The sequence below is a fragment of the Populus trichocarpa genome, chromosome 2 (assembly GCF_000002775.5).
Source record: "Populus trichocarpa isolate Nisqually-1 chromosome 2, P.trichocarpa_v4.1, whole genome shotgun sequence".
Taxonomy (NCBI): Eukaryota; Viridiplantae; Streptophyta; class Magnoliopsida; order Malpighiales; family Salicaceae; genus Populus; species Populus trichocarpa.
Window position 1 is genome coordinate 10495648 of NC_037286.2, and position 26172 is coordinate 10521819.

General features: G+C 36.8%; 2 protein-coding genes across 3 annotated transcripts; one reads left to right on the top strand and one right to left on the bottom strand.

Annotated features, from left to right (window-relative positions):
* The first annotated feature begins 8749 nt into the window (after positions 1-8749).
* Positions 8750-13475, top strand: LOC7453927 (uncharacterized). Of its 2 annotated transcripts, XR_008058510.1 has the most exons (4): positions 8750-9961; positions 12245-12506; positions 12802-13345; positions 13435-13475. XR_008058510.1 is itself a non-coding variant. In XM_002301206.4 (3 exons), exons 1-3 carry the CDS (start codon positions 8952-8954, stop codon positions 12979-12981), a joined length of 1452 nt encoding a protein of 483 aa, XP_002301242.3. In that variant the 5' UTR covers positions 8750-8951; the 3' UTR covers positions 12982-13404. The 2 variants fall into 2 exon arrangements, 1 of the variants encoding a protein (XP_002301242.3); XM_002301206.4 differs by lacking the exon at positions 13435-13475 and having other exon boundaries at positions 12802-13404.
* Positions 13476-16752: 3277 nt separating this feature from the next.
* LOC7453928 (60S ribosomal protein L37a) lies at positions 16753-18390 on the bottom strand. The gene is made up of 5 exons (XM_002302468.4): positions 18263-18390; positions 17727-17766; positions 17269-17357; positions 17051-17133; positions 16753-16960 (listed from the first exon to the last, which is right to left on the bottom strand). Exons 1-5 carry the CDS (start codon positions 18263-18265, stop codon positions 16897-16899), a joined length of 279 nt encoding a protein of 92 aa, XP_002302504.1. The 5' UTR covers positions 18266-18390; the 3' UTR covers positions 16753-16896.
* Positions 18391-26172: the final 7782 nt, after the last annotated feature.

Sequence of the window (26172 nt, forward strand, 5' to 3'; positions counted from 1 at the left end):
TATTTGCAACACTTATCATTAACTAATTTTATCATCCTCCCTTAAACTGTATATTCATAACAGTTTATTCAGAAAACTCACAAACACCCATTGATTCTCGTAATTTTGAGAAAACTTCGATCTTCAATGGTTTAGTCATGATATCCGCGATTTGTTCATGAGTAGAACATTGTGTTAGTTCTATCACTCCATCTTTGACTAGATCACGAAGAAAATGAAACCGAATGTCTATATGCTTGCTACGACCATGCATAATCGGATTTTTTGAAAGTTTGATAGCCGAGATATTATCACAATATACCACTGTAGGTCCGGACTGAACATGATTTAGACTCTTCAAAATTCTCCTCAACCAAACAACTTGACAGGCACTTGATGCTGCAGCAATGAACTCGGCTTCTGTAGTGGAAAGAGTAACCACAGGTTGTTTCTTTGAAGACCAGGATATTGCGCTTGAATTCACCATAAAGACATAGCCTGAAGTGCTCTTTCTATCATTTTGATCTCCCGCATAATCACTATCTGTGTAGCCAAATAGTTCACCATCTCCTCCCTTCTTGTAGAATATTCCAAAGCTGGCCGTGCCCTTTATATACCGTAGAATTCTTTTTGCTGCCATCAAATGATTTTCTGTAGGATGCTCCATGTACCTGCTAATTAGACTTACAGCAAACATCAAGTCAGGACGTGTGGCAGTTAGATACATGAGGCTCCCCACCATTTGCTTATAAATGGTACTATCAACTTGTATCCCACCTTCATCTCTTGTTAGTTTAAATCCAGGAACAATTGGATTTTTCACTGAGTTGCATTCACCCATATGAAATCTTTCCAGAATTTCATGAGCATATTTTCGTTGGCTAATAAATATGCCATCATTCGTTTGCAATACTTCGATGCCCAGAAAATATCTCATTTTCCCGAGATCAGTCATATCAAATTCAGCCATCATGGACTTCTTGAATTTTTCAAACATACTTTCGTCGTTTCCGGTAAATATGAGGTCATCAACATAAAGACAACTGATCAAGATTTTACCTCCATCTGCTGTTTTGATGAACAATGTATGTTCATGCGGACATTTGTTGAAGCCTTCTTTAGCAAAGTATGACTCAATACGACTATACCATGCCCGGGGAGCTTGTTTGAGTCCATACAATGCCTTCTTGAGTCGATAAACTTTTGATTCTTCCCCTTTCTTCTCAAATCCCGCGGGTTGATCAACAAATACTTCTTCATCAATTTCACCATGCAGGAAAGCGGATTTGACATCAAACTGAAAAATCAACCATCCTCTTTGTGCTGCAAGAGAGATAACCATGCGGATTGTATCTAGACGAGCAACCGGAGCAAAAACTTCTGCGTAGTCCACTCCGTATTGTTGGCTATACCCCTTAGCAACTAGGCGTGCTTTATATTTATCTACCTCCCCAAACTCATTGAGTTTTGTTTTAAATATCCACTTAACCCCGACAGTTTTCCCTCCAGGTGGCAGATCAATCAGCTCCCATGTATTATTCCGTTCAATGGCTTCGATTTCTTGATTCATGGCTGCTCTCCAGTTGTCAAATTGCACGGCTTCCTCAAAAGTCGATGGGTCATTTGTGTTGAATAAAGCTAATTTAGCAAAATTCACACCATCAAAAGTCATCCCTCTGTTACCAGCCATATTATCAAAATCCATCCCTCCTTCTCCTGCCAAATTCATCCTCCCTGCATCAGCAAAATTCATCCCTCCTACATCAAATAAATCAGTACCCAACTCATAATCTTTGAGCCATTCAGGTCGTCTACGTATCCTTGCCTCTGGAATTAAAGGTAATGGGCGATGGGGTGACCCGTGTGCCTGTGACCCGTGTGCCTCCTGCTCTCCAGTCGCACAATCTATGGGTGACCCGTGGGCCGGCTGTTCTGCAACCTCATCCTCATCAATTTCTGGACCATCCTCATCGTGATCAAGAGATGTGCTGGGCAACCCAAGATTGGTGGTGGGTGATCCATCTGTCGCTGGATCGGTCTCCTGCTCTGTCTCTGCTTCTGTGGGATTGTCAGCGTGTTCCCATGCCAAATCAGCCACTGGGTTTTCCTCATTGTTATCACCCCATACCCACTGTTGATTTTCTTCAAAAATCACGTCCCTGCTGACAATAATCCGCTGCAAAATTGGGTCAAACATGCGATAGGCTTTTGAGGAATCACTCACCCCTAGAAAAATGCATTTAATACTTTTGGCATCAAGCTTGGTTCTCTTGTGATCCGGGACGTGAACATGCCCAATACAGCCGAAAATTCGAAAATGGGACACAGATGGTTTAACACCATCCCAAGCCTCTTCGGGTGTCTTGTTGCGTACAGCAAGGGTGGGACTACGATTGAGAATATGCACCGCCCAATTGACAGCTTCAGGCCAAAAATTCCTAGGAATTTGCTTCTCTGTCAACAGGCTCCTCACCATATTCATAATGGTCCTGTTCTTCCTCTCCGCGACGCCGTTTTGTTGGGGAGTGTACGGGGCTGTCAATTGCTTGTGTATCCCATTTTCATTGCAGAAGTTTGTGAATTCTGTTGACGTGAATTCACCTCCCCGATCAGTTCGTAAATTTTGAATGAAGGCACCAGTTCCCTTTTCTACCTTGGCTTTATACAGTTTGAATGTGGTGAAGGCCTCTGATTTTTCTGTTAAGAAATAAACCCAGATTTTCCTGCTGAAATCGTCAATAAATGTAATTAAATACCTCTTGTTGCTGTGTGAACTTGGACTAATTGGACCACATATATCCGCATGCACCAATTGAAGAATTCGGGATGCCCTCCACATGCTTTCCCTTGGAAAAGAATCCCGGTGTTGTCTCCCTGCCAGACATACTTCACAAATCTGTTGTATGGATTTAAAGTGTGGTAATCCAGCTACCATCTTCTTATGTTGAAGTGTGTTGATCCCATTCCAGCTGAGATGACCGTAGCGATGGTGCCACAGAGTGGCCTGATCAGTGATTGCGGATGAGAAACATTGTTGATGAATTGGCCTGATCCCAGTAGCCACACTAGAATTCCCAGCTGTTACAATTATCACAAATAATCGATTATGGGTCATCTGGGTTTCCATAATCAAACCCCTCTCCGGATGGAAAATTTTGCATTTGCCTTGCTTAATCATCACAGCAAGACCTTTTTCCATCAATTGACCGAGACTGAGCAAATTGTTCTTCAGTTCTGGTACGAAGAACACATCTGTAATGACATGAATGATCCCATTCATTTCTATGCGAATTCTCCCTCGACCATGTACACTGAGACATGAATTATTTCCCATCTTCACATTGTCTTTGAAGTTGTTGTCGAATTCAAAGAAAAACTCCCTCTTGCCACACATGTGGTTGCTGCACCCAGAATCAAGGTACCAGATGTGTTCAGCAGCAACATCTAGTGAATTGGTATGTGCCATCAACAACATTTCTTCTTTGGTTTCTGCATAGTTTGCCTTCTGATCCCTTGCTCGCTTTGAACATTCCCATTGGTAATGTCCTAATTCTCCACAGTTGTAACATTCAATGTTTGATTTGTCAAAAACAAATCTGCCTCTTCCCCGTCCTCTTCCTCGGCCTCGGTAGGTGCTCCGCCCACCATCTCTTCCTCCTTGTTGAACGCCATATGAAATTTGCAGTGCTTGTTCTTCCACTACAACATGGCGATGGACTCTTTGTTCATGAACTAACAAACTACTTTGTAGTTCATCAATGGATAGGATGTCCAGATCATTGGACTCCTCAATTGAACATACAACATAGTCATATTTAGGAGTCATTGACCTCAGGATCTTTTCAATGATCACCACATCCTTCATGTATTCTCCATGAATTCTCATTTTATTGGCAATAATGAGAGTTCTTGCAAAGTAATCATTGACTGATTCTCCAGCCTTCATGTGCAATGTCTCAAATTCCTTTCGTAGAGCCTGTAATTGAGCTCTCTTGACACGTGTGGATCCTTGATATTTTTGTTTCAAGGAGTCCCATATGTCTTTTGCTGTGTCTTTCTTCAAGATAGTCTCTAAAATTGAACGATCAAGAGACTGAAATAAATAGTTCTTACATTTCAGGTCTTTCAACTTCTGTTCATCGAGCAACTTTATCTGTGCCTCACTAGGATCAACTCCTTCTGCTGCTGCAGTGATCCCTGTCTCCACCAGGTTCCAGTACTCCTTGGAACGTAGAAAATTCTCCATCAGCATACTCCAGTGATCATAGTGACCATCAAACCTTGGAATGGCAGGTTGAACAAAACTGTTTTCAGATGACATGGTTTTTGTGTTTTCGGTTTTCTTTGTGCAGGTTTTGGTGGGGCTGTGTTTAGGTTGTGTGAAGAGGCTCTGATACCAAATGTTCCAATCACAGAATCTCACAAATGTTTCAAGGCTGATCACACAAGAAAACTGGACTTGAATGCTCTATTATTCTGTAGCTGATGTGGCTCTTAAATAGCCTTACAAATGAAGAAGAGAAAGGGAAATAACAACCCACGATTTACATGTCCTAGTATCGTGGAGTAGACTAAGTCAGGAAACAGAAAATGCAATCTTCTCCTTGATAGCAGGAGATTTATTTGCAACACTTATCATTAACTAATTTTATCAATATAGGATTCTTGTCAGGTATAATATAACCAGAGGTATGCATCGTGTACGTATAAATAGAAGAAGACTGTAACGCAACGAGAGGATAGAAGGCTGGATAAATGGAGATGGGGTTCATGTTATTCTTCAGGTATTTATGAAGTTTTAGAGGAGCTGCTGGTAGAGTCTCGTAATTCATAAAGCACCCTTCTTCCTGCGGCTTCAAGATCAGATGATGTGATGTGTGATGGTGGGAATTCTCTAGCTAGATCCACTACTACTTTTGTTTTTTTATATCAGTATATGGTTGATAATTAAGTATCTTATCGTAGAATTACTCGACAAAACCATGAAAAGTGGTGGTGTGATATCTATCGTGACAATGGATTGGATTCAAAGGGAGCATTAATGGGAATATTCTGTTGAATTTGCAGAGATCGAGAGATTTTGTGTTTGTCAACACTCAACAGCTTTGAAGAAAAAACGATGGTGGTGTTTTACGAGCTAAAATGGGGTTCATGGTATTTTTCAAAATATTTATTTTTGAAAAATATCTACAAGAATTACATAGTGTGGTAAAGAATTACGTACATATTGACATAAGTTGGATAATTCTTCCTCTTCCATGATGAAAAATACAGAAAAGCCACGGTAAAATCTGTTCAGTGTTCTTTATTTTTATCAAAATAAAAATAAATAAAATTGAAAACTGACCATCGAATTGCATCCGTGGAAAACAATTTTCACCTCGGTAATTTCTGCTTTTTTGGTTAGTCAGGTAATTTTTGTTTTTTTTACTGAGTTTCAAATTTTAATTTTATAAAAATTAAAATAATATATTTTTTATTTATAGAAACTTTCTTTTCAATTATTTTCCATGAAAAAATTCATATTACATTAATTTTAATCAAACATATATATATATATTTTAAATTTACTTTTTAACCACAATTAAAAATATTTTTTAAATTTAATATTTTTAAACCACAACTATAAAAATTATCACAACGCGGAACACACAATTAAAATACACTAATCAATCCGGTCAGTTAAATCAATATCTCGCGTTATGATTTAAGAAATGTGTTCTAGAATCAAATAAATAGAGAATAGATGTAAAAATCTCATTGGGGTTTATGTTTACTAACAGTATAATAGTGTTCGACTCTTTAATTTATTAATAATGTATTTCCAAGATCCTTCCTGGCGTGTTCTCTTCAAGCCCTCTGGGGGATTAGGCTGTGAATGATTTTGAGACAGTTTCAACTGGTGGTAGCTTGCAACATTATACAATATATTAAAAGTACTCATAGTTCCTCTTACTGTTTACTCAGATTTAAAATATTGTGAATTAAAGCAATATAATAACAATCTAGTACTTACCATAAAAAGTTACAAGGTCAACGAGAGTAGTGAGGTTGTCTTCTCACTGGGATATATTTGTTATTGAATGAATAGTTGGAGAGAAAATGATCACTTCAAGTTTTGATAGGGCTGTCCTGGATATTAGCCAGATCCGAGCCCCCATGTGACGACACATGGTGTTTGGGCTGATCTACCTATGCGCTGAGTCAGACTCGACGTGACGCTGTGGCCACAAATAATAATATTTTTTAGTATTAATACTTTCAATGATAATAAAAATAATAATCTTTGTACCACAAATAATAATATTTTTTAGTATTAATACTTTCAATGATAATAAAAATAATAATCTTTGTACCACAAATAATAATATTTTTGATATTAATACTTTTAACTACAATACAAATAAATATTATTACTTTCAATTATAATAAAATAAAAATATTTGTACTGCAAATAATAATATTTTTGATATTAATGCTTTGAACTATAATAGAAATAGTAATAGTAAAATTTATAATACAAATAATAGTATTTTTAATATTAATACCTTCAATTATAATAAAAATGATAATATTTATGGTTCAAATAATAATAATAATAATAATAATAATAATTTTATCCTTCAAATCAACTATATGATTTTTCTTTGGTGGTAATAACATGTTGGACCGGGACACGTCCACGGCCAACCCCACATTGGGTTTGGACGCGACTGCGTCCAACTCTATGTTGGGCTTGGACGCGTCCACGCCCAATCCCATGTTGGGTCTGGACGCCACAACGACCAACTCCATGTTGGGTCTGGAAGCGACCGGGCCCAATGCTAGGTTGGGCCTGGACGCATCCATGCTTAACCCAACGTTGGGTCTGGACGCGACTGCGTCCAATGCCATGTTGGACCTGGACACGTCCTCGCCCAACCCTATGTTGGGTCTAGACGCGACCGTGTCCACCACCATGTTGGACCTAGACGCCTCTACGCCCAACCCCACATTGAGTCTGGACGTGACCGCGTCCACCGCCATGTTGGGCCTGGACACGACCGAGGCCAACTTCATGTTATTATTTTTATAATAATTAATATTATTAATAAAATAATTACTAGATTAGAAAAAAATATTATTAATATTGAAAAACAACCATAGATTTGAATTGAAGGTAAAATTAAAAATTACTACGTGGGGACACGTGGTGCTTGAGCTGCCTGCTTGAATGCTGTGCAGACCAAGCACACACGTGGCATTTAGGCTGGTTGCCTGTGTGCCGAGCTGTCCAAACGCACACGTTGCACGCTGGCGAGTGCCAACTATTATTATTTTTATTATAATTCTAAATATTCATCTAAAAATTATTATTATTTGTGTTAGAAATATTATTATTTGTATTATAATTAAAAGTATTAAAATTATTAACACCATCAAAGAGCAACCATACATTTTTTGAAGAATGATTAAAAATAGGACCTAAAATAGTCTTGAGTCCTGCCCAGGACAAGACCTAAATAGCCTTGCGTCCAGGTTGGGCAACACCCAAGCTAACCTTGGGTTCTGCCAGGTGCAGGACCTAAAATAGCATTGAGTCCTTGCCAAGGCAGGGCCTAAATTACCTTGGGTTCTGCAAGCTACAGGATCCAAAATAACTTTGGGTTCATTCGTATGCAGGACCTAAAAAAATATTGGATCCTGGCCACGGAAGGACCTAAATACCCTTGGATCCTGCCGGTGCATGACCCAAATAGGCTTGGGTCCTGGCTGTAGGACCTAAATAAGCTTGGGTCCTAACACGAGTACTATAGACTGAGAATGCTTTCACTGAACTGCACTATTTGATAGGAACATGTGGCTATAGCACAATCCCTCTATAACCTTGGATCATTGACCATGCAAGACCCAAAATAAACTTGAGTACTGCGAGTGCAAGACCCAAATAACCTAATCTTGGGTCTTGCAATATGGAGGACTCAAAATAGCAATAGATCTTGTCAATATCAGAACCCAAATTTTTAATAAAAGTAAAAGGTGAATCTATAGCGTAACATGGCCACCTAACTATTACTTATAGATATTGTATTTTGTGATTTGTGAATGAATAGGGCTCTAGGTATCAAAATAAGCAATAATTAAATACTATCATAGCATTCCACTTGACTCGAACACACGATTAAATCAAGTAATTTTACTTTGTAAATCACAAATTTGAATCTCTCCTCCTCCAACAGACCCGATCTCTCTTTCCAACGGTCACAAACTACCATAAAAAAAACTCGACAGAAATCAGCCCCTTCTTCCATCTTTTCCAAACACCAACACAACCCCTCTCCCCCACATCTTCACCACCAAAAATCCAGCAGCCCTAACCCACAAACATCACAAATTAAACTCGTAGCAACCCTGAAACAACCACATTTTAATCGAATATTAAGGCTATTTATATAATTTGTATCTGGGTTGAGTTTCGTGCTGGATAGAGCAATATTCATATCCCATCTGAACCTGATATTTTGAATTCGAGTATTACTTGAACCTACCCTGAATATGAAAAAACTTTCTACCCATTGCAGTTATTTCGAATTAACATCTACTAGGTTCGGATAGGTTCGGATGAAATTATCGTGCCTACTTAAAAGTCAAAGCTGCCACGGGGACCTTTCTGTTTTAACCATTATTAAAAATTAAAAATCATAAAAACAAAACAAACAAAAATATATTTAAAATAAATCCAGTAAAAAAAGGGAAAGGAAAATAAAAAAATAAATTAAGCTGTTCTTTCAAAAAGGCTAATATCTCTCTCCTGTGCGCACACACCTCCTCAATTCACTCTCCCTCTCTCACCCCCTAAAATAAGACTGAAAAAAACACAAATCCAGTCGTATCCAATTCCAATCTCTGAATCCGAAAACCAAAGAATTCGATTTCTATCCTTTCCTTTTCCTTTTCCTTGTCAATTTCTATTTCATTTTTTTCCATATGTAATGCATCAGAAGAAATCAGAAATCCAAATCGGAAAAGAAAGCACCGGCATCTCTTCCGATTTCTCAACTACGTTAAACCCGCAATTTCTCATCCTCCACCACTTCCAACAACAAAATGACCCAATTACCCCTCCTTCTCCTCCCTGTTCTTCCCCAACTCCTTACAAAAGACCTCTCTTAACGACCACGACCACGACCACAACCCCTCATAGCCAAACCCCTCATCGTTCCAATTCACTCTCTAAATCCCCTACTATTTACCATTTTTCCACGACCCATCAACCCCAGTCTCTCTTTTCCGTCTCCACTGCCGTTAAAGCTGCCGCCTTTCGATTTCTCTGCCCCCGTTTGGCTCGCCTGAAAGTGCACCTCCGCTTGATTCTCTTGCTCTCGCTTCCCTTCTTTTATTTCCTGGTTTCGCATCCGAGTCATTCGTTTTTGCTTGATTTTTTATCTGCTTTTGCATTTTCTGCTGCTTTGTTATTGTCTCTTAATTTAGCTTTGCCTAGATTGCCTTCAATTCGACTGTTTTTATCGCGGTCATTTGCCATTAATAAGCTTAGGAACTCAGCATCCAGACATCCTTTACCGGTGTTTTGGTCAATTGGATCGAAGCCAAAACCGGAGAAAAGGGCGACTTCGGGTTGTTTTGTTCAGGATTATAGTAACGGAGACGTTTATGAAGGTGAATTTCATAAGGGAAAGTGTTCAGGAAGTGGGGTTTATTATTATTATATGAGTGGAAGATATGAAGGTGATTGGATTGATGGGAAATACGATGGCTATGGAGTGGAAACTTGGGCTAGAGGGAGTCGGTATCGAGGGCAATATAGGCAAGGACTTAGACATGGATTTGGGGTGTATAGGTTTTATACAGGAGATGTTTATGCCGGTGAATGGTCTAATGGACAAAGTCATGGTTGTGGAGTTCATACTTGTGAGGACGGGAGTCGGTATGTTGGTGAATTCAAGTGGGGTGTCAAGCACGGACTCGGGCATTACCATTTCAGGTAAATTTGATGAATTTTGCTATTTGGAATTTATACTTTTTTTATGCTGTTAAAATTTTTGCCATTTGATGCTACTGGCCTTTTGGGATTGAATTTGAGAAAATGCACGTGGATTTTGGTATCGCATTTGATTTTCTAGTTTCAGGATCGTGGAATTTTTTAAAAGATGGCATTAGCTGGATATGTTTGGAAATATTATTGTGGAAGCTATTTGAATAGTGGTTTTCCCTTGAATAAATTTTGATTTGATGAAAGGAATCGGGAAGCTGGGCATAAAAAATGCAACTTAACGGATTGCAAACATGCAACCAATCTACCTCAAATAATTTATGGAAATGCAAGTGCTTATAGTACTATTTAAAGAACATATTGCAGATGGAATTGACAAATTCTAGATACAGCAAATCATAATGGATTGTTCTAAATCTGTTATTGAGAAGTCAATTGTAAATGTGAGAAATACTCCTCTTCGTTCATTGTCATTTGGCTGAGTCATTTTAATTATTATCATTATTGTTTTTCTTGTTCTTGTTGTTGTGAATTTGTGTAATTTTAGTCATCCAAACTGGATTCTAGAATTGGATCTCTTAAAGACAAGATTTCTGGACTAGTTCAGTAGGAAAATTGTGTCCTTTAAAAAACATAATTCAAATAGGTTCTCCCATCACGAAGCAATGAGTGGATGATCACTTGTAGCATAAATTCTCCTAAGCTTGCACACAGTTTAACAATGTGTACTCATATGTTTAGTCCCGAGTGTTCAACCAGGGACGCGTGTACGGGTAAACTTGAAAAGGTTGGCTCAAACTTGCTTGATTTATAAGGAAGTTGGGTTGAATTTTGTTACTTTACTACTCTTGACTTCCTTTGTAATTGCAAAACTCTGCGAGTTGCAAATTGTGTGCTGTTCTTTTCTTAGTACTCGGACTACAAAACTTATAAAAATGTTAAGTCTGGACAGATAGGATGATAGACGCCTCCTTAATTTTTAATCTTTATTTTTATATCTAGCAACATATTATTGTAGTTTTCTTGCTTATTATTATTATTATTATTTTTTTAATATCTTTGTATCTCTTATAACCCATGGAGCCTGTCAAAGGTTCATGGACTTGTCAGACAAGATCTTAGAGAGGTCTCTTAGGTTAGAAAATTTTTGGAAAACCGTGTTATTGTTTTTCATGTATCGTACTCTCTATGGATTGTTAATCTATCACGTGTAATAGGATGGAAAATCTTTTTCTTTGGGAGTGATGTTTCTTTGAGCTGTCTTATATTCAGTGGTAAGGATAATAATTCCTGTACGAATTAAATAATAACGATGCTTGTTACTCTGATGTCCTTTCCAGCTGATTTTTTGGACTATCTCAAGTATGAAATTATCTACGTGTATTTGTATTTTACTTCAACAATGTTCATCATTATTTGGCAATTACCAATGCTCTTTAAAGCATTCATAGATATTATTTGGGGTCACAGGGATAACTATTAGATGTCAGTTTTAATTTCATCTCCCGTTCTATTGTCACACTTTAGTTGGCTTTAGTTAACATGACTAACCAAAATAGAGAATGTTTTTCATCCTTTCTTCAACTGAAAGCTGAGATGGCAAAGCAGTTGATAAGTGAACGATAAGGGAAAAGGAAATTTGTTGAAGAATGAAAAAAATAATGTATAGGTAATGGCTATAGAATTGTCATTGATCATCTTTTTAACTTAGCTCCGGTCGCAACTGCACTATCTGGGGTTGTTTTGCTGATTTTGACTTACTGTGGTTGATATTACAGTGCTCGAGGAGGATTTGATGTCATTATACTTAAGAGAACTTGATACTGCTTTAATCACCTAACAAGAATCTGGCTTTTTTAACACAGCGAAAATTTTAAGGTGCTTCTGATCGGTCTGTTCATTTAACTCATTCAGTTCTGGAGTTTATATAATGGGATAAGTTGTTCATAGTTTTCAGCTTGTGCTAGTTCTCTTTCTCACTTTCTTCACTTCTATTTAGATAGGATGAAATGGATTGTAGGAAATCGAATGGCCTATCCCAATCAGTTCCGGGTTATGGATTATTGATTAAACATGGTTTTTTTGTCATCTTTAGATCTCTTTATCTGTAGATTGTGGCGTGCCCCGTGCATGTGTATATCAATAAACTTATCATTTTATGTTAGCAAGTTTTACAGCCTTATTAGCTGCTCCAAATATCCATATTGCTGTATCAATCATCTAAAACTGGTGTTTTTGCTCCCATGCCTACTCATCTGGTTTCTAATTATTCAGAAATGGGGATACATATGCTGGAGAATATTTTGCCGACAAGATGCATGGCTTTGGTGTCTATCGTTTTGCAAATGGGCATCGGTATGAGGGAGCCTGGCATGAGGGTAGAAGGCAAGGCCTGGGAATGTACACATTCAGAAATGGGGAGACTCAGTCTGGTCACTGGCAAAATGGAATTCTTGATGTCCCAAGCACGCAGAACACCTCTCATCCTGTATCTCCGGTTGCTGTTTATCATTCCAAAGTACTCAATGCAGTGCAGGTGTGCACACTTTTAAACTTGACTCCTTGCATAGTGCTTGCAATTGTATTCATATGGAAAGATTTTGCATTTTTCACTGTTAGTTGATGCCACCTTTACATTGCTGCCATTTTGCTTTCAAAGATCCTTTTTATTTATTTTAACCATCCAAACTTTCAGTCAGTAATTGTGATGTGCAAATGGGACACGAATGACACAGAGCCCACTTGTCTTTCAACTTGGAATGGAGAAATAAGCATTGTGTGATCATACTGGTTTTCTTTTCTACTAACTACTTGTTCTTGCATGCAATTAGGAAGCAAGACGGGCAGCGGAAAAGGCTTATGATGTTGCAAAAGTTGATGAAAGAGTGAATAGGGCAGTAGCAGCAGCTAACAGAGCAGCTAATGCAGCTAGAGTGGCAGCAGTTAAAGCTGTTCAGAAACAAATGCATCATAACAGTAACAATGATAACATTCCGATTCCATTTGTGTGAGACTTCCATACTTGATCATTAATTAGGCAATCTACCAAGACCGTGACAAGAGGATATGGCTTTGCGGTTCCTTTTCAAAAACTTCATAGCTTGGACAACCATCTTCTCTGCAGCCTATTCTTTCTTTAAGAGGCTGTAACCTAAGATTCAAACTTGGAGTCCATGTTTGAACAGAGGGAGCTAGTGTGGAGTCTTGTTTGCTTTGACATCATGTATACATAGACGATACTGCTAGCAAGCAGGAGTGGGGGGGCTGTCTATTCGAGGCTTTTTTTTGCTTGTAGATTTGTATAGATGAGTTAGATGTATTGTAGTATAAGGGAGCTGGTGGTGCCCAGGTGAAACCTCAGCCCATCTCAATGCTGTAAGTGAACTTGAGTATCATCAATGAGATATAATCATGCTCCTTTCGCATGTTAAATATTCTTTCTTTTGACTTGTAAAATTCGACAGAAGGCACAGATGGAAATCGATGTGATTACTTTCGAGTTCAACCTTCATGCTTTAGTTGTAATTGAGCTCTTTGCATATGGATTTCGATTTCGACCTTTACATTCAGGGGCATCCAGTAAGTGACGCTACAAAGAGTACCGTTAATTTTGCTGAATATTTCTTCACAGATATTTTTCACTTGCTGAAATTTCAACCATTAAGTTGAATTTGGTTTTAGCTTAAAAGCAGTAAATGCTACTCTTGTAATTTTTACCCTCTTTTCAACATGTTTGTGTGAATCTGAAACAGGAGAGCAAGGGTTCCCGGATTGGTGTTTATCCCTCAAAAAGGAGGTCAAAAGTTACCCTTCTAGGGATCAAGTTAACATTTTCTTTTCTCTCTCTAGAGGAGGCAGACAACTTTTTCCAGATATTTTCTTTCAGTCTGTGGGTTTAGAAACCAAGAAAGCCTCTAGATTTACCATTCGAGCAACATTACTCATCTCCTTCCATTAATCAGGTAAGCCATCATTCCTTCAATTACCTAGGAATTGAAAAAAAAAAATTGTATCTAATGAAATATTATTCCATTTTATTTTCTTTAAGTTAACCCATTATTGGTTAAAAGAATGGTGGGTTAAATTCTCCGTAGATACGATTTTTCCTTCTTTCATTGATTTGATCGGGTAAGTCATCAATTTTTTTTTTTTGTTAAACTGAAACTTCCTAGAATTGGACAATTTCTGGGTTAACAGTGTGGTTTATAAGCTAAAATAGCTTTACCCTTTGTTCTTCCCTCTATAAAATCTTTTTTTGTCCATTTAGCATACATTTTTTATTGAAAATATATCAGATTTCATTTTTTTATGGCCCTTATGAGGAAAATGTCCAGATGATGATCTTGCAGTGTTTTATATATAGCCTGAAGGATGATGAGGAGAAATATGCATTTGTGCATGCGGTGCTTGTTGGCTATGCATAATGGTTCTTTTATCAGTATTTCTTTTTGGTTTTACCTAGAGGTCTCATAGATTTTGGAGAAGTTGTGGACAAAAGTGACGGGCCCTCTACTTTCTTTGGAGGCGCGTAATGGATTCTAGAGAAGTTGACAAACTGGCAGACCTTATATTATTTTACTGGTAAATACTAGTTTTCTGTCCAGATATACTTTGATGGTTGTATAAAACAAATTTTGAACCTAAAAATAATATTCAATTCTAAAAACATTGGTATTGTTATCAAATGTCATCTAGGAAGACAATCTTAAAAACTAACAATTTAATTCTCTTAATTTAATTCGAGTTTCAAATTAAACCATCTGAGAATTGTCTTGATGTGACTCATTTGATATAATAGGTTCAAAAAACAACTCCGAGGATGACTAGAAAAATAATAACTTAAAAAAAATCAATATAACATCATTTTTTTTTAATACTAAGACGGAATCATATTACATTGACTCGGGTTTCGTGTCTTAACTCGTCAAACCTATGATCCAGATAATGAACTCCACTGGATTTAACAACTTTATTTTTTTAAAACTATTCTTGACTTAATGATATCATAACAAAAATAAATACTCGCAAAATTGAACGCCAACTAAATGTTGGAATGTTTGTTTGGGCTGTAATAATTTCATAGAAAACAAACTGAAATATATTATAAAAACCGATTCAAAATCAACCAAATATTAAAGAATAAAGTTGATACAAAAAAATTCAATGGAAAGAAAAAAAAAAGAGATGAAATTCTTTTTAAAAAAAAAACTATTTGGTGTTATTATTAAACTCGACCTAGCGAGACAATCTTGAAATCTTCCAACCCAACTCCTTACCTCTTCCGAGTTTTAAATTTATCCCAATGAGAGTTGACTCTAAATCAAGTCCAAAGACAATCAAAACAAAAGGTAAAGGTATAGTTTGATTTTTAAAAAAATTTAAGATGATATTATTTTTAATATTGAAATAATAACATATTGAACAATATTTTTTTTAAAATATTGATATAGCGACATATTGGATGACATTTGTTTTTCAAATATTGAGACAATGATATTTGATTTTCTGGAGTTAACTTGTCAAATCTGCGACATAGAACACGAGACCATGACAACTGTATAAAAAATAAATCAAAATAAATTATAAAAGTTAATTCCTAATCAATCTAATATTGAAATATAAAATTAAAAAAATATAAAATTAAAAAAAGAATAAAAATAACTACCCGAGTCAATCCAAATTAATATGTCAAACCTACAACCCGGGTTATGAGATTCGAATAACCCCATGGAAAGCAAATAAAAAAAAAATTATGAAGCACAATTTTCCAACCAACTCAATATTGAAAGATAAAATAAAAAAATATCAAAAACAACAACTCAGGTCAATTCGAGTTAACTTGTTCAACTTGGAACCTGAGTCATGAGATTAAGATGTCTTTATAAAAAGCAAATAAAAAAATTACAAAACTCCATTTCCATAGATCTAATATTAAATGTTAAAATCAATTAAAAAAAACTAAATCCATGAGACTATTATAATTTTATATAAAACAACTTGAAACAAATTATGAAACTCAATTCTTAAATAATTTAATATCGAAGTATAAAATTTAACAAAAAAAATAAATAAATTATTTAAAAAACAATTAAAAAAAAATTCAATTACAAATAGATCCAAAATAATAAATTAAGTCAACCCAACTCAATATGAAATCAAAATAACTTCATAAAAATCAAATAAAAAAATCATAAAATCTAATTAAAAATTACTTGGTTAAAAAAACAAAAAATTAACAAAGTTAACTAGGTGAAACTACCGAACCCTTGAGTAAAGAGATCTAGATAACCAAAAAAAAAAAAAACTTGATCCCCCTATAGATTTTACTTCTTTAACTCTTCATTCCTCACCTGACGTTAAATTTTTACCCTCAAATCAAACACAACCTAAAGATTTAAGAAATGGCCAAAATGAAGTTTAGGAGTACATTTTGATGCTTGTGTTCTGCCCCCTTTCAGACGACAATTATGAGAATCCACTGGTACAATTTGATCCTTGCACACGTCGGGAAATGAAATGCATCATGGGATTCTCGGTCAACAAGGGCTTCTCCCATACAAGTTTCCAGCTTGATCACATAATGGTCGTTTGATTCATTGAACTGTGGGCAGGTTGAACCACACCATCATATCATACATCAATGTTCAACAAAGATATATTTGTTAATCACGGAGCTATTGTATCCATTTTCCAACCATGAGTGATGGGCAACACAGGATTGACCATGCAAGGCAAAGCATGCTATATATTAAATTGGAAAGGGCAGACAAAACCATACAAAATTTCTCAAACATAATCTGTTTTCATTAATTTCTTAACTACTAACAAAGTCTCCGGAAATGAAATTGGGAAATTCAATAAAACGTCAATCAAAATGACTCCAAAATCCAAAAGTCAAAAGATACATAACATGTTCTTCAATACAATCAACTCTCCGTCTGTTCCCTCAGCCTACGGATGGTACTCCTGACTGTTACGGCACTAGCAGTACTGTTATGAATTTGCAAAGCAAGCAATTAGAACCCACTGTACAAGTCGATACAGAAATAATTAAGATTCAAAAGGTGAAGGAAATCTTACTTCAAAGTGTAAGCACCTCCAGCTTTCACTTTGCCACAATCCTTGCAACTCCAAATACCAACAGCCTTCCTCTTAACAGCATACTACAATTATGAACATTTTACAAAATCAATAACATGTTCATGAAACCAGCAGGTTATGTTGAGAAACATGATGACTAGGCAAAGATCAGCAGTACTTTAAAAGAACACAGAGAGTGATTATGGTGGATCGATTACCTTGCCGCAAAACTCGCAGAAGAACTTGCTGTGCTGACTGACCTCCATTTTCTTAATCTGTTTTCTCAAACTCGCACCATATCGGGTGCCTGCACCATGTACATTTTATGAGCACTGGTTTTATATCAATAACTATATTTGCACATATGAGCACACATTGTTTATGTGCACAAAAACAAGTAAGCTGTATTAAGATTAAAGGGAGATTGAGAAAAACTAATCCACCATACAGAGACCAAATAGACAAACGATTTGTAAAACAATCAGAGTCATCTTCATGGGAAAGGAAAGGACATATCTTATCTATTCAACTTCTTTTCTAAATTCGCTTGTATGCACGGTAAGCTAATATAATCATGGAAGCAATTATTTGTGTTTTCATGTCTTCTTTTCCAATTCATTTTACCCTTAGCACATAAAAACACACAAGACAAAAAACTATGTTAAGAAAAGCATACCATATTTCCCGACAATACCAGCCTTCTTGGTTCTCTTGGTCTACATATCAGAAAAGAAATTCAAAACATAAAAATCAGGCACCAGACTATCTGTAATTTCATTCCAGAGGATAAATTAAAAAATTAACAGCAGAGTAACAAAATGTTACTCCAAATAAAAACCTGCGGAAAACAAACTGCAACAGCAACTGTCGGCCGAAGATGTAAAACTAACAATCAATCATGTGATAAATGGATAAATTCTAAGGACAGCCGCAGCTGCACCGAATTGAATATCCTAGCCGTCCGGGTGAATCAGACAGGCTAAGGTCGGCAACTCCAGCAGCTGCGGCAATCCTTACTTAGGATTAGGACGCAAGTTTTGGTGACAAATACACTCCAAGTAAATACAGGCTGAGCTAACAATAATACTGAGATTTATAAATAAAAACATCACATAAACGAAATATAAAGCGGTAATCTCGTAGAATTTGAGCTCATGCATGATTATAAAAATAATCCATGAAGAGTAAAGGAGAGGCATGAAGAGAGAGTACCATTCTGGATGGCTTCGTATAACAGAAACCCTAGAAATCTCTTGATTAGCGGCCAAGAGAAACAACGCTCTCCTCTTTACTTGGTTTATATATAGCGACAGCGCTTTCGCGTTTTGAGGGATGCCCTAGGCCTGATAGTTTTGCTTTAATGGGCTCTTACGGTTATTGGTTGTATGGGCTTTATTGGGCCTAATGGCCTACTGTATCTCTCTCTCCCACAGCAAGGGCCTCTATTTTTTTTTTTTGTTCTTGGGTATCTTCGTACCCTTTACCCTTTTAAAGGATGAGACTAGTCCCATTTGAGGTTTGTAACTGTCCCTTTCAATAAGTGCGTTTTCTAGATATCGAACTTGTATTCTCACCCTTGCAGAAATATAATAGTGTTTTAACCGCTAAACCAACATTTTATAGTTATATGTTTGATAATTTCCCGTTATGATTTGCAAGTTTTGGAGTACATTGATTATGATTGTCATGAAGATCATTCTTTATTTGCTTGGAATCAGCTAAATGTATCGGAGCAATGAGATCTGAATTGAATTCCTAGCATTATATTCAAATAAACTCAAAGAGACAATCTACCAATATAACAACAAACCTTATGGAAATAAAAATATAATGAAAAGAGAATTAGGGATGAAGTCAAAGCATTTTTTTTAATGTTTTGCACAAAATTCAGATGATTTATAGACGTGAGTGAACTTTTCTACCAAAATGTCGAGAAAGTCGCCATAAAAGATTTTTTAGGGGCAACCTTCTCCACACTTTCGTAGAAAAGTTCACACAAGTCTATAGGACATGAAGGAAAATGTGTTGACCAACACATTCATAAGAAATAATCATCCAATAATTGATCAACAAATATTATGGTTTTCATGTTTGGAGCGTCAAAATACTTCCTTCAATTCCATACTCTATAAATTGCACTTTGTATAATGGTCCGTGTAATTTTTTTCATTTTATTTTTGGTTTTCTAGCCCAACAGTGTATAAAAAATAACACATCTCTCCTTTTGTCCTTAATATCATGAAAAGCAACAATTTATCTTGTCCCAAATGTGGTTGTTCCAAAAAGGTTTCGTGTTCTTGAGTTCATCAAATATAGTGGAACACAAGGCTCCATGACTCATATCAAATCTTATTGCAATAAAATGGCAGAAGTAGTACATGATGAAAAACTATTGATGCACTTTTTTCAAGATAGCTTAAGTGGGGTAACATTGAGCTGGTACATGAGATTAGATAACACAAAGATCCGGAGATGGAAAGACCTGGTGCATGCTTTTATCAAGCAGTACAAGTACAACATGGACATTGCTCCCGACAGAACCAGCTTGTCCAATCTAGAGAAAAGAGATAAAGAAAGCATAAGGGAATATGCTCAAAGATAGCGAGAATCAGCTGCTCAAGTCCATCCTCTACTTTTTGACAAGGAGATGGTCACTTTATTTGCCAACACACTCAAAGCACCATATTATGAGCATGTGATGGGTAGTTCGGCCCAGCAATTCACTGACGTTGTGGTAGTGTGTGAACGTATAGAGCAAGGCTTCAAGAGTGGTAGAATTTCTGCACCCACCAAGAAAAGAGGCTTCGAAAGGAAAGAGGTCAACCATGTTGGAGACGACTGCAGGGGTAGGAAAAACTCATCCCAAAACTACCATACTCCATCCCAAGTTGCCGACATAAAAGAACTTGAGCCCCAAAACTTTCAAGCCAAAAGCCAAATTGAAAATTACTAAAAGGTCCAAGAACAACTACCTTCGTTACCGCTACCCTTGAATGAGATGTACCAGAAGCTATTAAGCATCGGGCAGGTAGCTCTCGAACCTCTGATGCCTGTGCAGCCACCTTACCCTAGCTGGTATAAGCCAGAGCTCACTTGCGAATATCATGCTGGTGTTGCTGGACATAACATTCATACTTGCAACGCCTTCAAGAGAAAGCTTTTGCAATTAATCAAGGCAGGGTGGATAGCATTGGAAGACACTCCTAATGTGAACACGAACCCTCTACCTAATCATGCTTGAAGCGGTGGATCAGTAAAGGCACTAGAGGCAGAATGCTCAGAAAGCACCGATGGTTAAGGTAGGGTGCGAAAAAGGTAGCATAAATTTTGAAGGACTTGAATTTCCACCACAGTTCTTTTGTCCCCATCGTCAATGAGATGTCTACAAAAGCCGTTGTGGGGAAGCTAGCCTAAGAGAAGATTTACCAAAATAGAAGAATGAAGCCGACCCTATTATTTCCTTTTGTTTGATCATGTCTGTTTTAACTTGTTTCAGTCTTGTTGGTAACTTGGCTCATAATGCAACAAGACTTTCTTTGTCAAAAGAGCCTTTTTGTTAATAAGATCATGTGTTTTCCTGTGTTCATGACATGTATTTATTTTTGTTATTGTTTCATGTAAATAACACTCTGAGCACAATATTTACTCACAAAACCACTGCACCAAGAATCCTTCGATATGTTTCCCTTTTCTTCCAAAGAATTTTTAGGAATTCAAAGTTTAGTACAAAAACAAAAATCATTTTGGTGTTTGTTCAAAACAAACGAGTACTGAAAATTCAAGTGATTCCTTAGAAAGGTAACCATACACCTAAAAAACCTGAAAAAAAAACAAAAAAACAAAAACAAAAACACTATGAGGTGACTCAAAAGCTGAGTTTTATTTGAATGAATAATGAGCAATCACTTTGTATACTCACATGAAAGCAAGACTTACCGCTCCTAAATGCATGCATTTGAGATGAGGAAAGGCCATCTTTGATAATCCTTTCACGAGGCTGAAATATATCATTTGCAATCACCTTTTGAGCCTGGTAATGTTTTTTAGAAATAACCTTGACTAGGACCACACCCCACACTAGGAGGCAAGTGCGAGAGACAGAAAAAACCTCAACGATTGAAAATGCCCAAACAATACTTGGGGGCATAAAAGAAAATTCTCAATCATCAAAGGTGCCCAAACAAAGCTTGGGGGCATGAAGAAAAATCCAAAGGATCCAAAAAAATTTTGAGCAAAAAAAAAATAAAAACCAATACAATGATGCTCAAAACAAAATAAAGAAAACAAAAACAAAGAGAAAGAGCCCAAGCCCAACACTGGGGGGGCACGATAGACCATTTTGGAAATACATTTCAAAATACAAAAGGTCAGGAAATAAGCACAAGTGATCCTTAGTCTTGAAATCCCTTAAACACCTTTTGAGCCTACAAAATATCCTTTTCTTCATAACCAAGAGCCTGAGCCTATATTACGTGCCTAATCAAGCCCTTTCTGATCAAAGGCAAACAATCTAGATCGGTAGGCAGTGCTTTCTCATGCGAACCAAATCATTATTCATGCAAATAAAATAAATGCTTTAAAAATCGGTTCTCTGTAACTTTCAAATTGAATTTTGAACAATTTTTTGACCAACCAAATGTCACTTCATATTTTTCACCAAAATCAAAACAAAACGTTTTCATCACTTCTGAAAACCTCTCTACAGGAATCACTTGAATTTCTTCAGAATAAGTTTGCTTTGAATCGATGTCAAAATGATTTTTGTGTCTGGAATAGCTTTGAAATTCCAAAAGTTCTGCATGAAAACAACTCCTTGTCAAACCTTCCTTCACATAGCCTCATCCCTAAACCCGATTTGAATACTTGGGGGCATGATCAAGCTGGGGAGCATCAAAAAATACATGGTAGAGCTAGCTCCATGATTCCCTTCCTAAGAAAAATGTCAGGCAAAATTGGCAACCCTAATGATAAAGGGGCGGAGGACAAAGAAGTAAGCAATCAAAGTTCACTACCAACACTCTAACTTTTGAGAAAGGAAAGACATCATGAAGAAATGGGGGCCTATATTTCTCAAGTAAGTATACATGCATATCGATCATAATGCATTGCTTTCATCATTGACATATCGGTGTTACACCTTCTTTCAAGTGCGCCTTTGTGCCCTCACTTCCTTTTGTGCGCGCCTTTGAGCCACCATGTCTCAGGTAGTGCGTTTTCTAACCTTACCTCATTTCAAGTTCGCCTTTGAGCCACCATCTCTTGGGTAGTGCGTTTTCTAACCCTACCTCCTTTCAAGTGCGCCTTCGAGCTACCATTTCTTGGGTAGTGCGTTTTCTAACCCTACCTCCTTTCGAGTGAGCCTTTGAGCCCTCACCAACATTTTTGTGGGTAAGTCACCCATTACAACGCGACCAATTCTCCATGTTTTTTTTATCTGGGTAGGTCACCCATTACAATGAGGCCATTCTTCCACTTGGGTAGGTCGCCATTACAATGAGACAACTCTTTCCTTTTTCCTTGGGTAGGTCACCCATTACAATGAGACCAACATTTTTCTGGGTAGGTCACCCATTACAACGCGATCAATTCTCTATGTTTTTTTTATCTGGGTAAGTCACCCATTACAATGAGACCACTCTTTCCTTTTTCCTTGGGTAGGTCACCCATTACAATGAGACCATTATTTTTCTGGGTAGGTCACCCATTACAATGAGGCCATCCTTCCACCTGGGTAGGTCACCCATTACAATGAGACCACTCTTTCTTTTTTCCACTTGGGTAGGTCACCCATGAAAATAGACCAATTTTCTTCAAAGGGGGCAGGTCGTCCAAGATGATGAGACCGTTTCCTTTTTTGTTTTCTTTATAAAGCTTACTACGCAAAACATTGAGGAGTTTTGCTTCGTAAACATTGTAAGGAGGGGGGCAACTGTCATAACCCATTTTTGGGTCACTTCCAAATCCATTTCCTTTTCTTTCAAAAAAAATAAAAAAAAGACACGGTGCCATTTTAAACGGCACTGTGCATATTCTTCTCCCCTCAGAGACAAGGGAGAAGAATATTTTTGAAATTTTTTTCGCTATTCTTCCCCTCTCTTTCCCCTCCCACTTGCACAAAACCCATACCTATAAACCCATGCCGCCATGATGAAGAAAATAGGAAACCATGCCCTGCCAGCAGCTCACATCATCCACCTTACCCTGCGCCATGGTAGGGGTAAAGTGACCCTCTCCTCCTCTGCTTATAAATACCAAAGGAGGAACCAACAATGAATGATGGCAAAATTTTGGAGAAGAAGAGAAGCAAATGACAGATTCAGGGGGGGTTTTGGGCAGAGAGAAAGATAAGAACAAGGGGGAAGTTTTGGTGTGAAAAAGAGGAACGAACCGAGGAATTTTGAGGGTGTAAGGAGAGTGAAAGAACATAAAAAAGCCGAAACCCACAGAGAAACAGAGGAGAGGAGAGGAAAAACCACCGGCTGCGGTTCACATAGCTGCCACCATCGCCTCCATTGTTCCTCCCAGTCACCCCTGACAGCACCATCATCATCCAAAAATAGAAGAAGAGACAGAGAAGTGAGAGGAAGAAAAATACAGAGAAACAGAGGCTTGCGCCTCTGCACGGGGGAGAAGAAAACAAACTGCAGCAAACACCCCCTACCTGCCTCATTGCCGCGACAACAACCCCTCCGCCACCTACAGCGCCGTCAACAACAACTTCCACCACAAAAACAAAAGAACGACCAGAGAGTGGAAGAAGGAATAAAACAGGGAGCAGGAGGAAGAATGGGGCAGAAGAATAACGCAGAGAAGAAAAAGAAGGACCACCGCCTGGAACTAGTCTCCAGTCGCCACCACAGTAGCACCGCCACCATGCAGCACTGCCACTGCCAGTGAACAAAAGGAGATCACATCGGCAAGAGCAAGTAAAGTCTGAAATGAATTAATTCACGTCCACTATTCATGCAGCAGTGGGATGCGGCCAAGAGTTTTTTGGCCGGGTCTAGCCCAGATTCAAAAAAAATTAAAAAAAATATTTTCAGAAAAATTTGTGATTTTCCCGCGTATTTTGTTACAGAAATTTGATTAATACTGGTCTGTATTTTTATACCATAAAGATACAATCCGATATTAAAATACCCGATTTTCATCAAAACATTGAAAAATTAAATAAAAAAACATGTTTTTGTTTTCATGCATACGGTCAAGTCTCTCAAAGCTAAAAAAACTCATATTGTATTTTCATACAACAAAGAAAACTTCAAAAAAAAATGTGTTTTAGCATGCATTTTGGCTTTAATAACCAGTTTATTAAAGTCACGAGAACTTGGCCAATATTTCAAAAAAATCCAAAAAAAATATATTCTGTTTTGTTTTAATGTCCAGGATTGCGAATTTATACGTAAAACGTATTCCCGATATTCAAAGGATAGTTCTTTTATAGACATTAGAATGGTTAGGCTTTACCCGATAAGATAAGGACCTCCTTACCGAGGAGGAATTTTCTTAAACTGTAGACAGACCAACAATTAGAAATACAATGAAACCTTAGCATTTATCAGACAATTAAACAATGCAGCTTACCTTAGGTATGTCGTATGTGGGGTACTAATACCTTCCCTTTACGCAACCAGTCTCCGTACCCCATCTCTGAGACCAGTTAGGGTTCCTAGTGACCAAAATACTAGGTGACAACTCTCATTCCATTTTTTTCCACTAATAAAAGACAAGAATTCCTTGTCTCCCCATATTTTCCAGATAGATAGACAACACCTGATGATAGGTGGTGGGCGATCACCGCGACGCCGCACACGTGCGACATTATTGATGGGCGACTTTAAACCACCCGTCTAGCTAATTTAAAGGACTTTGTTTTAAAACCTCTTCATTGTCTACCTAATATTTTGTTTACTATTATTTTTCTCAATGGTACATCAACTCATTATTTATTGATTCGTCTTCCTTTGAACATCTATTATTTAAAATATCTTGAATACTCTCATTGTTATTATTATAAAAACCATTATTGTTCCTTTTATGGTATTCATTTTCTATTTAGAGTATCACTTCTTATTTGTTGTTACATTTAAATAGCAAACCATGAAAGTTTAACTTGGAGTTTTGATTCATGGTGCGTTAATGTTCACTTGTAATATTTTTATGGTTGTAAGCATGTGATAAACTCAACCAAAAATTTATTTATTGATAGATTAAGATTGTTTATTGATGGTGATCACTTTGATAAGTAGATGGGGCTACAAAGATGATAGAGGTGGTGTTAATACATATCAAACTCGTGAAAATTAAAATTATCATTAGTTTAAGGAGGCATGTTAACAAAGTAATCAATGTCATATTATTAATTATTTCCTAGTCAATAAAAATAAAAAATCAAGGAATTGAATAACTCAAGACAAGAAAATTATTTCAATCATCTAATAAAAAAGATGATCAAGTATGGATAATTTATTTTATTATATTTCCTTATGTGTTTAGTCATACGGCTAGATAAACTCTAAATGAGTTTAAAGTAATTCATGAAAATTATCGATGATATTATTTTATATTTTAAATTTCCACATGGATGGAGTGGATACAAAAAAAAATATTTTAATGAAAAACAAAGCTTCGAATAATAAATATTTGATGGGTTGTAAGCTTTCTGGCCAATCAAGTTACCAAGAAAAATACAATGGTTGACAACTTGACATAAGGAGCGAATTTATATGGAATATACATAACAATAGTATATGCAAGAAATCCAAGGACTTGAAGATAAGAACAAGATGAGCCCTTGTCATAAAATCTCTTAAAAAGAATGTTCTACGAGAGAAATGGTGTGGATAGACGAATAATAAGATGGGAAAAAATAATAACACATTTAACTAAATATATAAAAGAAGATAAGTTTAAACATGAAAGGCTTGAGCATACTTAAGAATGTAACAATGTTTACGCTCTACAACCCTAAAAGTTGTGTTTTGGAAAAAGAAATTTGACAAGTAATTGTTATGTTTCACTTTTTTATTACATGAAGAAGAACCGTGTGAATCTAGAGTAGTCATTCATAATAGTAAAAAAAGATATCTAGTACTGGAAAGAGAGGTTCTAAATAAGGGTCT

Excerpts from the sequence above, each read along its gene's own strand:
- LOC7453927 (XM_002301206.4), top strand. The coding sequence starts at position 8,952 with ATGCATCAGAAGAAATCAGAAATCCAAATCGGAAAAGAAAGCACCGGC. Across the intron at positions 9,962-12,244 it reads CTCGGGCATTACCATTTCAG|AAATGGGGATACATATGCTG; the intron begins GTAAATTTGATG and ends CTAATTATTCAG. Across the intron at positions 12,507-12,801 it reads AAGTACTCAATGCAGTGCAG|GAAGCAAGACGGGCAGCGGA; the intron begins GTGTGCACACTT and ends GCATGCAATTAG.
- LOC7453928 (XM_002302468.4), bottom strand. Across the intron at positions 17,358-17,726 it reads TGGTATTGTCGGGAAATATG|GCACCCGATATGGTGCGAGT; the intron begins GTATGCTTTTCT and ends TACATGGTGCAG. Across the intron at positions 17,134-17,268 it reads TCTGCGAGTTTTGCGGCAAG|TATGCTGTTAAGAGGAAGGC; the intron begins GTAATCGATCCA and ends TCATAATTGTAG.